Source organism: Nicotiana sylvestris, chromosome 3, assembly GCF_000393655.2.
Source record: "Nicotiana sylvestris chromosome 3, ASM39365v2, whole genome shotgun sequence".
Lineage (NCBI taxonomy): Eukaryota > Viridiplantae > Streptophyta > Magnoliopsida > Solanales > Solanaceae > Nicotiana > Nicotiana sylvestris.
The window spans coordinates 146,573,525-146,591,328 of record NC_091059.1 but is presented as its reverse complement, the minus strand read 5'-3'; the positions used below and the strand labels follow the sequence as shown (position 1 = coordinate 146,591,328).

The following is a 17,804-nucleotide window of genomic DNA, read 5'->3' as shown; positions in this document are numbered from 1 at the left end:
TTCATGGTCCCTTACCAAGCAATACAGAGAAAAACCCAAAGGAACACCTTAAGGCCATCACCTTACGGTCAGGTAAGAATCTTGAGGAACCCTATGCAGACACAAAAGGCAAGAATCAAGAAGACCAACAGGTAAACATAGGTAAGAATGTTGAAACACCTCATAAACCATCTGAAGATAGAGAAATCAAGAAAAAAGAAGAAGAAAAATATTGAAATAACTCCTCTCCCTGTGACAATCCCTTTTCCACAAAAAATGAAAAGAGAAAAGCTTGATAATCAATTTGCAAAGTTTTTGGAGATTCTAAAACAGATTCACATAAATATTCCTTTCACTGACGCTTTATTGCAAATGCCTTCATATGCCAAATTTCTAAAAGAAATTTTGTCAAGCAAAAGGAAATTAGAAGAAGTTTCTGTGGTAATGCTTACTGAAAAATGCAGTGCTATACTTCAAAACAAGCTATCACAAAAACTTGGCGATCCAGGTAGTTTTACTATTCCATGCACTTTGGGAGGAGTATATTTTGAAAAAGCACTTTGTGATTCTGGAGCTTCAATAAATTTGATGCCATTTTCTATATTTAGAAGATTAGATCTTGGTGAAATGAAGGACATATGTGTTTCTCTTCAGTTTGCAGATCAAAGTACTAAGAAACCTAAGGGGATAATTGAAAACGTGCTTGTGAGAGTAGATAAATTTATTTTCCCTGTAGATTTTATAGTACTTGAAATGAAAGAATGTCCCGATGAACCAATAATTTTGGGTAGACCTTTTCTTGCTATAGGAAGAGCAATCATAGATGTCCATCAAGGGCATCTCATCTTAAGAGTTGATGAAGAAAGAGTCATTTTTGATATGCAAAAGATGCTGAGATTTTCAGGGGATGAGACATCATCTTTGTGTTTTTCAATTGACATAATTAGTAATCTTACAGATGAATTCAAAGATGATCATTTAATTTCAGATTCAATGGAAAGATGTTTGGCCAAATCCGGCACCACATATGATGATGATCCCATCATCAGAAGAGAAGCTGAAATACTGGAAAAATATTCCGAGGAAGAAGAAATACAACCAGAAGTAGTTCAACAAAAAATTGAACTCAAAGTTCTCCCCTCCCATTTGAAATATGTTTATCTTGAGCAAGAATTATTTTCAGTGATTATTTCCTCTTCTTTGACTGCAGAACAAGAAAAAAAATTGATTGAAGTGTTGAAAGCACATAAAGGAGCCTTAGGATGGACTATAGAAGATATCAAAGGAATTAGTCCAGCTGTTGGTACACATAGGATCCTTATGGAGGATTGCTACAAGCTAATAGTCCAACCCCAAAGAAGACTGAATTCAACAATGTAGGAAGTGGTGAAAAAGGAGATCGTAAAGCTTCTGGCGGCAGGTATCATTTATCCTATTTCAGACAGCCCATGGGTAAGTCTCGTTCAAGTAGTACCTAAGAAAGGAGGTATGATAGTTGTAAAAAATAAAAATAATGAGCTCATACCTTCCAGGACTGTCACAGGATGGAGAGTCTGTATTGATTATAGACGCCTTAATGATGCCACAGAAAAGATCATTTTTCTTTACCATTTATTGATCAAATGTTGGAAAGAATTGCAGGATATGGATTTTACTGTTTTCTTGATGGCTATTCAGGTTACAACCAGATACCAATCGCACCCGAAGATCAGGATAAGACAACTTTCACATGTACTCATGGAACATATTCTTATCGGAGAATGCCATTTGGTCTGTACAACGCCCCTACTACATTTCAGTGTTGCATGTCAGCAATTTTTTCTGACATGAATGAAAAATTTCTTGAGATTTTTATGGATGATTTTACACTTTTTGGCAAAACATTTGGGGTTATCTTCACCACTTGACTTTAATTCTTAAGAGATGTGAAGAGACAAACTTGATTTTTAATTGGGAAAAATATCATTTTATGGTTACTGAGGGAATTGTGTTAGGACATAAAATCACTATTAAAGGGATAGAAGTTGATAAAGCACAAATTGATCTAATAGCAGGATTACCCCCTCCCACAACCATTAAAGGCATTATAAGTTATTTAGGTCATGCAGGTTTTTATAGGCGGTTCATAAAAGATTTTTCAAAGATTTCAAAGCCGATGACTAACCTCTTGCTGAAAGATACTAAGTTTGATTTTTCAGGTGATTGTTTGAGAGCATTTGAAACCCTTAAGGAAAAGTTATCAACTGCCCCAATAGTTGTATCCCCCGACTGGAACCAACCTTTTGAAGTCATGTATGATGCTAGTGATACAGCAGTCGGAGCTGTTTTAGGCCAGAGAAAGAATAAGATTTTTCGTCCCATTTACTATGCTAGTAGGACACTGAGTGAGACTCAATTACATTATGCCACAACAGAAAAAGAGTTACTAGCAGTAGTGTTAGCATTTGATAAGTTTCGTTCCTATTTGATAGGAACCAAGGTCATTGTTTTTACAGATCATGCAGCTCTAAAATACCTCTTAGCAAAGAAAGATGCTCGACCTAGATTGTTAAGATGGATTTTACTTCTCCAAGAATTTGACCTTGAGATAAAAACAAAAAAGGAACGAAAAATCAAGTAGGTGACTATTTGTCTAGATTAGAAAACCCTTCTCTTGAGTCTTGTGATATAAAGGAAGAGTTTCCTGATGAACATATTTTTTCTATCAACTCAGTTGTTACTCAACCACCCTGGTTTGCAGATATTGCAAATTACTTGGTTGGAAAATGGATACCTCAAGATTTCTCTTACCAGCAAAAGAAAAAACTTATATCTAATGCTAAGTATTATTTGTGGAACGAACCTTACTTGTTTAAAAATTGTGCAGATAATATCATCAGAAGATGTGTACCTAAAAAAGAGATGAACAATATTCTATATTACTGCCATGATGGAGCAATTGGAGGACATTATGCAGCAAATCGGACTGCCTTTAAAGTATTGGAGGCTGGATTTTTCTGGCCAACACTTTTTAAGGATGCTCGTGCTTATGTTGCACAATGTAATAGATGTCAGAGAACATGTAACATCACTAAGAGAGATGAGATGTCGTTACAATCAATACAGGTATATGAAATATTTGATGTTTGGGGAATAGATTTCATGGGTCCTTTTCCTTCCTCCCACTCTTTTGAATATATCTTTGTGGTCGTGGATTACGTGTCAAGATGGGTTGAAGCCATCCCCACAAGGAAGAATGATGCTCATACGGTGTGTAATTTTTTAAGAAAAAATATTTTTACCAGATTTGGCATACCACGAGTCATCATTAGTGACCAAGGGACTCATTTCCTGAATAGACAATTTTCTACTTTGCTATCAAAATATGGTGTGACTCATAAAACATGAACACCATATCATGACCAAACACAAGGACAAGTTGAGGTTTTCAGCCGCGAGTTAAAAAGAATTCTTGAAAAAACGGTTGGAATTTCAAGAAAAGACTGGGCTTTAAAATTAGATGATACATTATGGGCATACCGAACGACATTCAAAATGCCAATTGGATTATCCCCATATAGATTAGTCTTTGGAAAAGCATGTCACTTGCCCGTTGAATTAGAACATAAATCGTTTTGGGCATTAAAAGCACTGAATCTTGAATTAACCTCTGCTGGAAAAAATAGATTTTTTCAAGTTAATGAGTTAGAAGAATTGAGGTTGGAAGCTTATGAAAATGCCAAAATTTTCAAGGAAAAAACAAAGAAGTGGCATGACAATTTGATTAGACAATATAAGCTTCAAAAGTGGAGATCTTGTACTTCTTTACAATAGCCGAATTAGGCTATTTCCAGGAAAATTAAAATTCAGATGGACAGATCCCTACAATGTTACAAATATTACTCCTTATGGTGCAATTGAAATACAACACATAAATGGTGGAGAAAAGTTCAAGGTAAATGGATATCGATTGAAACCTTATGTCACTAAAATGTTTGAGAAACAGGCTTCAATAATTCTTTTTGCTTAAGAAAAAAATTCTAAGTCGAGCTGACGACATTAAACTCAGAACTATATTTTCTTTTTGTTTGTTAATATTAGTAGTACTTTTATTACTAATATGACTAAAAATAATAAAATAAATAAATAAATTAGGTACTCTAATCTTTCTAGTATTGGTTATATATGTGTATATATATGTTACTTTAAAATTAATATGTAGAGAGTTATTATTAGCTATTAGTAGTACGTCTTTTACTTTTTAACTTTGTTAAAAAAAAGAGAGAGAGTTTATGTACTACTATTAGAGTGACGTAGAAAATATGTATAGGTTTACTACTCTACATAAGTATTTTAATCTTGATATATGTTTTTTCAATTAAAAAAAGAGAAGATATTTTGAGCCAAAACATGTCATGGCCTGTTAAGAACATACAAGAGAACAGAAACATGACATGTTTTGCCTCATTTTGATTTTAAAAAGAAAAGAAAAATAATAAATAATTATAGCATTAAATAAGGTTTTAAGAGTAAGAAGTCTCTAGACCCAAATCTGATTAATTCTTTTCACTCCATCCGCTTCACTTCACCTACTACCACCACAAAGCCACCATCCTCCCATACCAATCTCAGCCATGGCCATTATCTGAAGGTACTTTTCTTCTCCCCCTCCTCTAATTTCTCTAGCTACCTTAGTCACAATGTAAAAAGTATTCTCTTTTTTTTTCCTTCATTTTCTATTCTCTTACTCTCTCTTATAGAACCACCCTTTTTTACCATCTTCTGCTACTCCTCAAACCCTTTTAGGCAAATAAATGACTTCATTGAAGAGACCCCTGTTAGAATGTAGTTCAAGGGCCCCTAAAAAACAGCACCTTGATTCAGCACTATGGATAATCTCTGGAAAAAAATCGGACTGTGGTTGAAGAATGCGAGATGGAGTTTTGGCCAACTGATGGAGAAAAGACTCGTGAAATTCTTAAGACCATCAGATCTCTAGGTTGGGGTTCCTTTGTAAAAAGTCGAGGAGATTATGTTAGAGAAATTGTCCTTGAATTTTACGCCAACCTCAACAAGCTAGATAGGACATCAAAGGTGAAAGGTAAGACTATTCATTTTGACTCTAAAATACTGAACGATATGTATTCCTTGAATGATGTTGATGATAAAGATATTAGAGTCAAAATGAAAGAAAAAGAAGGCACTTTTATGAAAGAAGCTCTAGACGTTATTTGTCCAAAAGGCGTAAAAATTAATACGGGAACATCAGAAAATCCTTTGCATATTGCTTGTTCTTGTATGATCGAAACATCGCGCACTTGGGGCAAATTTATAAGTTCTCGCCTTATCCCTTATGCTAATGTATCAAATTATGATCGAAAAAGGGTTATTTTAATACATGCTATTCAGCAAAAACGACAAATCAATATTGGTGAGAATAATCAGTGATGGAATGATCAAGTGCCGTTTTAAGGATTGTAAACTTTTGTATTTTTCGTCTACAATCACTCGTTTAGCGAGAATGTTTGACATACCAATGGACAATTTAGAGAAGGCGGAAAATACATATGTTGTTGAACAAAATTTTTTGAATAGCTTGATGCCGCCTTATTGTCTTGCAAGTCCACCTGTGATTGAGGTACAACGGGCAGAAACTTCGGGTACTTCCTCTTCCACAACTTCAACAGATATTCTTGAGTATCTTCAACAGATATTACAGGAACAAGCTGTAATAAGACAAAAATGGGATATCTTTGCAAATACACAAGCAGTGATGGGAGCGAAAATGGAACGTGTTATGTTAGAGTTGGCAGATACTAAAAATGGTCAAAATTTAATTAGACAAACTCTACAAAATCATGTTTCTTACACGTCCCCGACTATGTGCTCAATGGAGAACTTTCTGTACAATTTTTTAATGCTATCAAGTGCTTTAACAGTCCAAATTTTCAGCCACATTCTTTCACAGGTCCGGGCAGCAGTAGTTTTCTGTCACGACCCAAAAGAGTCATCACCTATTTCTAATTGAAATCTGTGTCTCCGAGGCCCTGAAAACCTCATTTAGAGTCACCTCGATTTGTGTGCGCAGTCCGGGCGCGTAGCCGGAAAGCTTAAATGTGAAATCTTGTGAAAATTGCAAAGTTTTGATCTCGAAATGAATAAATTTGACTTCGGTCAACATTTTAGGTAAATGGACCCGGACCTGTGATTTGACGATCCCAGAGGGTCCGTAGGGAAATATGGGACTCGGACGTATGCCCGGAATCGAATTCCGAGGTCCCCAGCCCGAGTTATGAATTTTTAAGTGAAATTGTTCTCTGAAAATGTTTAAAGAAAATGGAAATGAAATCTGATTAGAAAGCAATGGTATCGGGCCCGTATTTTGGTTCCAGCGCCCGGTACGAGTCTTATATATGTTTTGAATCACTCCTGTAAAGTTTGGAAAAAAATAGACGTCGTTTGACGTGATCCGAACCCAAATTGGGAGAATTGATGTGTAAAAGGAAATCTGAGAAATTTCATTGATCTTGAGGCTCAATTCGATGTTCATGATGTTATATTGGTGATGTGATCACACGAATATGCTCGTAGGGTATTTTTGAGGTAGTGTGCATGCTTGGTTTAGAGTTTCGAGGGTTCGGGTGAGTTTCTAGTAGGTTCCGGGATGCCTTAGGCTTTAGAAGATCAGATGTTGCAGGTTCAGGAATTTTGACAGGTCTTTGAACCCTCTTGCGCGGTCCGCGAGCAATCACGTGCGGCCGCGGAGGGGCCAGCGCGGAGCGGTCGCCTTGAGCGGTCCGCGTGGGTGATGTGCGGCCGCGGTCGGCTTGGTGCGGTCCACATGGGGCAATGATCCGCAGGTCTTCAGGGAGCCTGCGCGGCCGTGGTCCTTCTTGCGCGGTCCGACTTCAGAGGGGTATAAATACACGTGAATTTTAGTTATTTTACACTTTTCAAAATCCCAAAACATAAGAGGCGATTTTCCAAACAACTTTTCTTCTCCGCAACGATTGGTAAGTGATTTCTAACTTATTTTCTTCAATTCTTAACATTTTTTTAACATGATTTCAACTTCAAATCAAAGATTTTCATGGGGAAATTGGGTGATGTGGGTAGAACCTAGGTTTTTCTAAAATTAGGGATTTGGACCTCAATTTGAGGTTCGATTTCAAAACAAACCATATATTTAAATTTGTGGGGGAATGGGTAATCGGGTTTTGGTCCGAACCTCGGGTTGCGACCACGTGGGCCCGGGGGTGAATTTTGACTTTTGGGTAAAACTTTGGAAAACTCATTTTCATGCATTGGGGTTGATTCATTTAGCATTTATTAATGTGATTAAGTAACTTATGACTAGATTCGAGCGGATTGGTGGTGGAATCAAGAGGTAAAGCTATAATTGAGACTTGAGTGGTGTTCAAGGCATCGAGGTAAGTGTTTGGTTTAACCCTAGCTTGAGGGATTAGGAGTTGAGTCATATTTGCTACTTGCTTCTTGTTGAGTACGATGTATAGACATGGTGATGAGTATCTATACGTTGGTGTCAAGCATGACCGTGGGTCTTAACTTGAAAGTTATTGTGTTTTTGAATGACACCTTGTATACTTTAATTAATGATCCTCTATGATTAAGTATTTCCATTAATTGAACTGAGTACTAGCAAAGTGAGATTGGTTATAGCTGATTCTCCTTTGCCGGGTTGACTATTTCGATATCCTTGTTCCTTTGCCAGGAAGTTATTATATTACTTATGTTCCCTTGCCAGGATTTTTTGTCATTGTGTGATGAACTGAAATGGGAGCGGGTGGTACGCCTACCACAAGACATTATGAAATGAGAGCGGGTGGTACGCCTACCATAAGATATTATGAAATGGGAGCGGGTGGTACGCCTGCCACAAGATATTATGAAATGGGAGTGGGTGGTACGCCTACCACAAGATATTATGAAATGGGAGCGGGTGGTACGCCTACCACAAGATATTATGAAATGGGAGCGGGTGGTACGCCTACCACAAGATATAATGAAATGGGAGCGGGTGGTACGCCTACCACGAGATAGAATGAAATGGGAGCGGGTGGTACGCCTACCACGAGATATGAGAAATGGGATCGGGTTGCACGCCTGCAACAAGAGGAAACTGAAAGTGAAAGTTGCCTTTGTTTTCTTCATTTGTGATAGGAGTTATAGTACTAGCTTCCTTATTATTCCCTGTTATTTCTTTTAACTGCTATCTCCGAAGCATGTTTCCCTTCCCCAGCTTTAACTGTTTATTACTTGTTTACTTTTCAGTCATATATTATATAACTGTACAAGTTTATCTGGAGTCTGGTCCTAGCCTCGTCACTACCTCGCCTGGGTTAGGCCAGACACTTACCAGCACATGGGGTCGGTTGTGCTGATACTACGCTCTGTGCTCTTTTGCACAGATCCAGGTTTTGGACAGCAGCAGTAGCGCGAGAGCCAGCCTTCAGTCCAGTGAGACACTGAGGTAGCATTGCAGGCGTTCGCAGGCCCGACGTCTCCTCTATCTTTTATTTTCGTATGTTATCTCATATATTCGAGACAAATAGTTTATATTTTCTTTCAAACGGTTGTATTTAGCACTCTTAGAAGTTCGTGAGTAATATGACACCAGTTCTTGGGTAGAGACATGTTGATTCTCGCATTATTGTTCAGTTTTCTTTAAATTTAAGTCTTCCGCATATTTATTTAATTCCGTTGCTTTCATGTTATCGCCGGTAATTGTTAAAAGAAGTAATTGTTAACGAAGTAAGCAGTTAAGTGTTGGCTTGCCTAGCTCTCATTAGTAGGCGCCATCACGACTCCCGAGGGTGGGAAGTCCGGGTCGTGACAAGTTGGTATGAGAGCTCTAGGTTACATAGGTCTTACAACTCACGGATAAGTTTAGTACAGTCTGAGGGATCGGTACAGAGACGTCTATATTTATCCCCCAGAGGCTACCGAGTTAGGAAAACTTCACTTTTGTTCTTTCTTGTCGTGCGGATTTGTTCCTCAAATGCTAATTGAACTTCTACTTTGTTCTTCGCAGATGGAGAGAACACGCGCTTCCTCATCTACTACTCAACACCCCGAGCCCCCTACAGCAGCTCCCACTAGGGGCAGAGGGCGAGGGCGAGGCCGTGCTAGAGGCCGAGGTAGGGGCAGAGCCCATCCCCGAGCAGCGGCACCAGTGGCGGAGCCTCAAGTTGATTTTGAGGAGGATGTTCCAGCCCCAACAGTTCCGGTGGGCCCAGCTCAGGCCCCAGAGGGGTTTATCGCTACCCTAGTTCTTCAGGACGCTCTGGTTCGATTGGTGGGCCTTATGGAGAGTGTCACCCGAACAGGTTTGCTTCCTGTAGCACCAGCCACTTCTCAGGCTGGAGGAGGGGCTCGGACTCCTGCTACACGCACTCTGGAGCAGGTAGCTCCCCAGAATCAGGTTCCAGCGGTTCAGCCAGCGGTGGCAGTTCAGCCGGGTGTAGTGGCTCAGACCGGCGATGGAGCAGCTATGTCTGCCATTGCTTTGTTGAGACCAATGAGGTCGATTTTGCTGCATTTCGCTTATCTGGATCCGCCAAGACTTGGTGGAGGGATTATTGCTTAGCGAGACCAGCCGGATCGCCATCTTTGACATGGGAGCAATTTTCAGTGTTGTTTCTGGAGAAGTTTCTCCCCGTGACGCAGAGAGAATCTTATCGGAGGCAGTTTGAGCGCCTTCAGCAGGGTTCCATGACGGTCACTCAGTATGAGACCAGGTTTATCGATCTAGCTCGCCATGCTCTTGTCATACTTCCCACCGAGAGAGAGGGTGAGGAGGTTTATTGATGGTCTTATTCAGCCGATTCGTCTTCAGATGACCAAGGAGGCCGGGAGTGAGATTACATATTAAGAGGTGGCCAATGTGGCCCACTGAGTTGAGATGGTTCTATCACAGGGAGGTGGTCATGGGTCGGATAAGTGGCCCCATCATTTAGGTAGATTCAGTGGTACCTCGTCTGGAGGTAGAGATTCATATGGTAGAGGCGATCCTCCTAGGCCCTTTCAGTCAGCTCTTCAGGTCTCCCATGGTACTTCAGGTGGTCGTGGTTCTCAGACGCACTATTCTGATCAGCAGCCTTATAGTGCACCATCAACACCTATTAGTGCACCGCCGCTTCAGAGTTTCCAAGGTCGCCATCCCCAGCAACCGAGGGCTTGTTTTACTTGTGGCGACACGAGGCATATTGCTAGGTATTGCCCTTGAGCTTCGAGCAGTTCTCCGCATCAGGGTTCTCGTGCTATGGTACAGGCACCAGATGTCCCACAACCTGCTCAGCCAGCTAGAGGCAGGGGCAGAAGTGTTAGAGGTGGAGGTAGAGGTCCTAGAGGTGGAGTTCAAGCCGCCAAAGGTGGAGGCCAACCAGCAGCAGGCCGTCCCAGAGAGGCAGTTCAGGTGGTGGGGCCCAGCCCCGATGTTATGCATTTCCAGCAAGGCCCGAGGCTGAGTTTTCAGATGCAGTCATTACAGGTACTATACTGGTTTGTGATATAGATGTTTCAGTGCTATTTGATCTAGGGTGTATGTATTCGTACGTGTCATCTTATTTTGCCCCGTACCTGGTCATGCCTAGTGATTCATTGAGTATTCATGTTTATGTGTCTACACCGGTAGGTGATTCTATTGTGGTCGACCGAGTTCATCGTTCTTGTATTGTAGTGTTTGGGGTTCTTGAGACCCGTGTTGATTTGTTACTTTTAGACATGGTCGACTTCGATGTTATATTGGGAATAGATTGGTTATCCCCGTACCATGCTATCTTGGATTGCCATGCCAAGACCGTGACCCTAGCCTTACCAGGTTTGCCCCGTTTAGAGTGGAGAGGGACTCTTGGTCATTCTACCCGAAGTGTTATTTCGTATGTGAATGCTCGGCGTATGGTCGAGAAGGGGTGTTTGGCATATTTGGCTTATGTTCGCTACTCCAGTGCCGAGGTTCCCTATATTGATTATGTGCCTGTGGTTCGTGAGTTTCCTGAGGTTTTCCCTTCAGACCTGTCGGGGATGCCACCCGACCGGGACATTGATTTCTGCATTGATCTGGATCCGGGCACTCAGCCCATTTCTACTCCGCCATATCGTATGGCCCCGCCGGAGTTGAAAGAGCTAAAGGAACAGTTGCAGGATTTGCTTGAGAAGGGTTTCATTAGACCCAGTGTCGCCTTGGGGTGCGCCGGTTTTGTTTGTAAAGAAAAAGGATGGTTCGATGAGAATGTGCATTGATTACCGACAATTGAACAAGGTTACAATTAAGAATAAGTATCCACTGCCGAGGATTGATGATTTGTTCGATCAGCTTCAGGGTTACAAGGTATTTTCAAAGATTGACTTGAGATCTGGCTACCACCAGTTGAGAATTAGGGCATCAGATATCCCTAAAACAGCTTTCCGTACTCGGTACGGGCATTATGAGTTCTTGGTTATGTCATTCGGGTTGACCAATGCCCCAACAGAGTTTATGGAGTTGATGAATCGAGTGTTCAGGCCTTATTTGGACTTGTTTGTAATAGTCTTTATTGATGATATCCTGATATATTCCCGCAGCCAAGAGGAGCACGAGCAACACCTCAGAGTGGTTCTTCAGACTCTGAAGGATAGTCGGTTATATGCTAAGTTCTCGAAGTGTGAGTTCTGGTTGAGTTCAGTGGCATTCCTGGGTCACGTTGTATCAGCAGAGGGTATTCAGGTTGATCCAAAGAAGATTGAGACAGTCAAGAACTGGCCTAGACCAGCATTAGCTACAGAGATTCGGAGTTTCTTGGGATTGTCAGGCTACTATCGTTGGTTCGTGGAGGGGTTCTCATCTGTTGCAGCCCCGATGACCAGGTTGACCTAGAAGGGTGCCCAGTTCAGATGGTCGGATGAGTGTGAGGCGATCTTTCAGAGGCTCAAGACAGCCCTGACTACGGCGCCAGTATTAGTTTTACCCACAGGTTCAGGGCCTTACACCGTTTATTGTGATGCATCTCGCATTGGACTTGGTGCAGTGTTGATGCAGGATGGCAAGGTCATTGCCTATGCTTCAAGGCAGTTGAAGGTACATGAGAAGAACTATCCACTGTATGATTTGGAGTTGGCAGCCATTGTTCACGCATTGAAGATTTGGAGGCATTACCTGTATGGCGTGACATCTGAGGTGTTCACGGATCATAAGAGTCTTCAGTATTTGTTCAAGCAAAAGGAGTTGAATTTGAGGTAGAGGAGGTGGTTGGAGTTGTTGAAAGATTATGATATCACTATCCTATATCACCTGGGAAAGGCCAATGTGGTGACCGATACTTTGAGTAGAAAGTCAGCCGTATGGGCAGTCTTGCTTATATTCCAGTCGGTGAGAGGCCGCTTGCTTTGGATGTTCAGGCTTTGGCCAATCGATTTGTGAGGTTGGATATTTCTGAGCCTAATCGAGTATTAGCTTGAACGGTCGCTCGTTTTTCATTATTGGAGCATATCCGTGATCGGCAGTTTGATGATCCCCATTTGTGTGTCCTTAGAGACACGGTGCAGTGTGGGGGTGCAAAGCAGGTTACCTTAGGTGATGATGGAGTTCTGAGATTGCAAGGTCGAGTTTGTGTGCCAAATGTGGATGGGCTTCGAGAGTTGATTTTAGAGGAGGCCCATAGTTCCCGGTACTCTATCCATCCGGGCACCGCGAAGATGTATCAGGATTTGCGGCATAATTATTGGTGGCGTAGAATGAAGAAGGATATCGTTGCCTATGTGGCTCGGTGTTTGAATTGTCAGCAGGTTAAGTATGAGCATCAGAGGCCTGATTGTTTATTTCAGAGGATTGAGCTTCCCGAGTGGAAGTGGGAGAGAATCACTATGGATTTCGTTATTGGACTTCCGTTGACCCGGAAGAAGTTCGATGCAGTTTGGGTCATTGTTGATAGGCTGACCAAGTCATCGCATTTCATTCATGTGGCAGTCTCCTATTTGTCCGAGAGGTTAGCTGAGATCTATATCCGGGAGATTGTTCGTCTTCATGGTGTGCAGGTATCTATCATTTTGGATCGAGGTACGCAGTTCACCTCGCGTTTATGGAGAGCAGTTCAGCGAGGGTTAGGCACCCAGATTGAGTTGAGTACAGCATTTCATCCTCAGACGGATGGACAGTCCGACCGGACTATTCAGATATTGGAGGATATGCTCCGAGCTTATTGACTTTGGAGGTTTGTGGGATCAGTTCTTGCCTTTAGCAGAGTTTGCCTACAACAACAGCTACCAGTCGAGTATCCAGATGGATCCTTATGAGGCTTTATATGGTAGGCGGTGTCGATCTCCGATTAGATGGTTTAAGCCGGGAGAGGCTCGGTTGTTGGGTACAGATTTGGTTCAGAAGGCCTTGGACAAGGTTAGGATCATTCAGGATAGGCTTCATACAGCTCAGTCCAGGCAAAAGAACTATGCAGACTGTAAGGTTCGAGACGTGGCTTTTATGGTTGGTGAGCGGGTGTTGCTCCGAGTGTCGCCTATGAAGGGCGTGATGAGATTTGGGAAGAAGGGCAAGCTTAGCCCTAGGTTCATTGGTCCATTTGAGATCCTTGATCGAGTGGGAGAGGTGGCTTATAGACTTGCATTGCCGCCTATCTTATCAGCCGTGCATCCAGTGTTTCATGTGTCCCTTCTTCGGAAATATCACGGCGATCCATCCCACGTGTTAGATTTCAGCACTGTCCAGTTGGACAAGGATTTGTCATATGAGGAGAAGTCGGTGGCTATTCTAGACAGACAGGTTCGCCAGCTTAGGTCGAAGAGTTTTCCTTTGGTTCGTGTACAGTAGAGAGGTCAGCCCCTAAGGCATCAACTTGGGAGTCCGAGTCCGATATGCGGGACCGGTATCCTCATCTTTTCCCCGACTCAGGTACTTCCTTCTTCTGTCCGTTCGAGGACGAACGATTGTTTTAGAAGTGGAGAATGTGACGACCCAAAAGGGTCATCACCTGTTTCTAATTGAAATCTGTGTCTCCGAGGCCCTGAAAACCTCATTTAGAGTCACCTCGATTTGTGTGCACAGTCCGGGCGCGTAGCCGGAAAGCTTAAATGTGAAATCTTGTGAAAATTGCTAAGTTTTGACCTCGAAATGAATAAATTTGACTTCGGTCAACATTTTAGGTAAACGGACCCGGACCCGTGATTTGATGATTCCGGAGGGTCCATAGGAAAATATGGGACTCGGGCGTATACCCGGAATCGAATTCCGAGGTCCCCAGCCCGAGTTATGAATTTTTAAGTGAAATTGTTCTCTGAAAATGTTTAATGAAAATGAAAATGAAATCTGATTAGAAAGTAATGGTATCGGGCCCGTATTTTAATTTCGGCGCCCGGTACGAGTCTTGTATATGTTTTGAATCACTCTTGTAAAGTTTGGTAAAAAACGGATGTCGTTTGACGTGATCCGGACCCAAATTGGGAAAATTGATGTTTAAAAGGAAATCTGAGAAATTTCATTGATCTTGAGGCTCAATTCGATGTTCATGATGTTATATTGGTGATGTGATCACACGAATATGCTCGTAGGGTATTTTTGAGGTAGTGTGCATGCTTGGTTTAGAGTTTCGAGGGTTCGGGTGAGTTTCTAGTAGGTTCCGGGATGCCTTAGGCTTTAGAAGATCAGATGTTGCAGGTTCAGGAATTTTGACAGGTCTCTGAACCCTCTTGCACAGTCCGCAAGCAATCACGTGCGGCCGCGGAGGGGCCAGCGCGGTCACGGTCGCCTTGAGCGGTCCGCGTGGGTGATGTGCGGCCGCGGTCGGCTTGGTGCGGTCCGCACGGGGCAATGATCCGCAGGTCTTCAGGGAGCCTGCGCGGCCGCGGTCGTTCTTGCGCGGTCCGCGGTGGGAACTTCAGAGGGGTATAAATACACGTGAATTTCAGTTATTTTACACTTTTCAAAACCCCAAAACATAAAAGGCAATTTTCCAAACAACTTTTCTTCTCCGAAACGATTTGTAAGTGATTTCTAACTTATTTTCTTAACATCTTTTAACATGATTTCAACTTCAAATCAAAGATTTTCATGGGAAAATTGGGTGATGTGGGTAGGACCTAGGTTTTTCTAAAATTAGGGATTTGGACCTTAATTTGAGGTCCGATTTCAAAACAAACCATATATTTGAATTTGTGAGGGAATGGGTAATCGGGTTTTGGTCCGAACCTCGGGTTGCGACCACGTGGGCCCGGGGGTGAATTTTGACTTTTGGGTAAAACTTTGAAAAACTCATTTTCATGCATTGGGGTTGATTCATTTAGCATTTATTAATGTGATTAAGTAACTTATGACAAGATTCGAGCAGATTTGTGGTGGAATCAAGAGGTAAAGCTATAATTGAGACTTGAGTGGTGTTCAAAGCATCGAGGTAAGTGTTTGGTTTAACCCTAGCTTGAGGAATTAGGAGTTGAGTCATATTTGCTACTTGCTTCTTGTTGAGTACGATACATAGGCATGGTGACGAGTATCTATACGTTGGTGTCAAGCATGACCGTGGGTCTTAACTTGAAAGTTATTGTGTTTTTGAATGACACCTTGTATACTTTAATTAATGATCCTCTATGATTAAGTATTTCCATTAATTGAACTGAGTACTAGCAAAGTGAGATTGGTTATAGCTGATTCTCCCTTGCCGGGATGACTATTTCGATATCCTTGTTCCTTTGCCGGGAAGTTATTATATTACTTATGTTCCCTTGCCGGGATTTCTTGTGATTGTGTGATGAACTGAAATGGGAGCGGGTGGTACGCCTACCACAATATATTATTAAATGGGAGCGGGTGATACGCCTACCACAAGATTGATTAAATGGGAGCAGGTGGTATGTCTACCACAAGATATTATGAAATGGGAGCGGGTGGTACATCTACCACAAGATATTATGAAATGGGAGCGGGTGGTACGCCTACCACAAGATTGATGAATGGGAGCGGGGGGTACGCCTACCACAAGATTGATGAAATGGGAGCGGGTGGTACGCCTACCACAAGATATAATGAAATGGGAGCGGGTGGTACGCCTACTACGAGATAAAATGAAATGGGAGCGGGTGGTACACCTACCACGAGATATGAGAAATGGGATCGGGTTGCACGCCTGCAACAAGAGGAAACTGAAAGTGAAAGTTGCCTTTATTTTCTTCATTTGTGATAGGAGTTATAGTGCTAGCTTCCTTATTATTCCCTGTTATTTCTTTTAACTGCTATCCTCGAAGCATGTTTCCCTTCACTAGCTTTAACTGCTTATTACTTATTTACTTTTCCGCTATATATTATATAACTGTACAAGTTTATCTGGAGTCTGGTCCTAGCTTCGTCACTACCTAGCCGGGGTTAGGCCAGACACTTACTAGCACATGGGGTCGGTTGTGCTGATACTACGCTCTGTTATCTTTTGCACAGATCCAGGTTTTGGACAGCAGCAGTAGCGCGAGAGCCAGCCTTCAGTCCAGTGAGACACTGAGGTAGCATTGCAGGCGTTCGCAGGCCCGGCGTCTCCTCTATCTTTTATTTTCGTATGTTATCTCATATATTCGAGACAAACAGTTTATATTTTCTTTCAAACGGTTGTATTTAGCACTCTTAGAAGTTCGTGAGTAATGTGACACCAGTTCTTAGGTAGAGGCATATGTTGATTCTCGCATTATTGTTAAGTTTTCTTTAAATTTAAGTCTTCCGCATATTTATTTAATTCTGTTTCTTTCATGTTATCGCCGATAATTGTTAAAAGAAGTAATTGTTAACGAAGTAAGCAGTTAAGGATTGGCTTGCCTAGCTCTCATTAGTAGGCACTATCACGACTCCCGATGGTGGGAAGTCCGGATCGTGATATTTTCCAGATGCAGGTACCAGTTGGTGTCAAATTTCACAACTCTCAATCTCAATACCGCTGCCACCACTTGATCCCATGCCATTTAGCAATGGAGCATTTTTCTCAAATGTGACAACAATCAGTGGAATTGCTACTTCTAGCATTCCTATCCATTTCTTCAATGAAGAACCATCTGATGCTACTCCACACATGAAAAATAATAATTTTGATATGGATCTTGATTTCTTTTATCATGATGGAACAGGTAGTAGTGGATATTAGTGTTGAGGGTGTTCATTTGGTACAATGAACGATTTAAGTGATGGGGAGTTGGTAAGTATTCTGCTCTTTCTTTCCATGGTTCCAAAGATGTGGCTGAAGTTTTTGTATAAAAGTTACTATATTTTGTGGAAAAAAAACTTATGGTTGCTTTGGAGGCATCTAACTGGAAGTGTTTTTTGTTGTCTTGGTTATGTAGTTTTGTTGTAGTGACAAGCTATGATGATCTTGGTTGGCAATCTAACAAGAAATATTTTTTGATGTAAATATTAATGGCCCATGAAGGGTAGAACTAATGGTTTTTATGTTTTTGAAGGAAAAATTTTTGCACTCTTGTAGGTAAGATTTAGTGGTTGTAAATATATCTTAAATCTATGCAGGTTGGTGTTTTTAGATGCTTAACTTTCATGTGTTTTCTTACAAAATGCTTATCTTTGTCATGAAAATGATGCATAGCTAACACTCATATGCACTTTGGTAATTTGCTCTTAAAGGGATTCTTCTCTTTTCTCGCAGTAAAATTGATAAATATTTATAAAAAAAATTAAACATGAAAAAAATTTGCTTTTAGAAGATTTTGCACATGAATGACTTCAATAAATTTTTGACAACGCTTCTGGAAGTGTTTCAAATCTATAAGAGCTTTAAGAACTTATAACTTTTGCCACTATTTTTGTAAATGTAAATAGTCTACTGCAATGAAACTTTGAATTTTTAGAAATAATTAAG

The 17,804-nt window shown here is 41.4% G+C and overlaps 1 protein-coding gene and 1 long non-coding RNA gene across 2 annotated transcripts; both read left to right on the top strand.

The window, feature by feature from the left end:
• The first annotated feature begins 255 nt into the window (after positions 1 to 255).
• LOC138888144 (uncharacterized) lies at positions 256 to 1,886 on the top strand. Its single transcript, XM_070169958.1, has 2 exons — positions 256 to 1,282; positions 1,657 to 1,886. The coding sequence occupies exons 1-2, from the start codon at positions 256 to 258 to the stop codon at positions 1,884 to 1,886; spliced, it is 1,257 nt and encodes a 418-aa protein (XP_070026059.1).
• Positions 1,887 to 4,503: 2,617 nt separating this feature from the next.
• LOC138888754 (uncharacterized) lies at positions 4,504 to 16,656 on the top strand. Its single transcript, XR_011406203.1, has 3 exons — positions 4,504 to 5,059; positions 9,011 to 10,468; positions 16,388 to 16,656. It is a non-coding gene; the product is annotated as an uncharacterized lncRNA (long non-coding RNA).
• Positions 16,657 to 17,804: the final 1,148 nt, after the last annotated feature.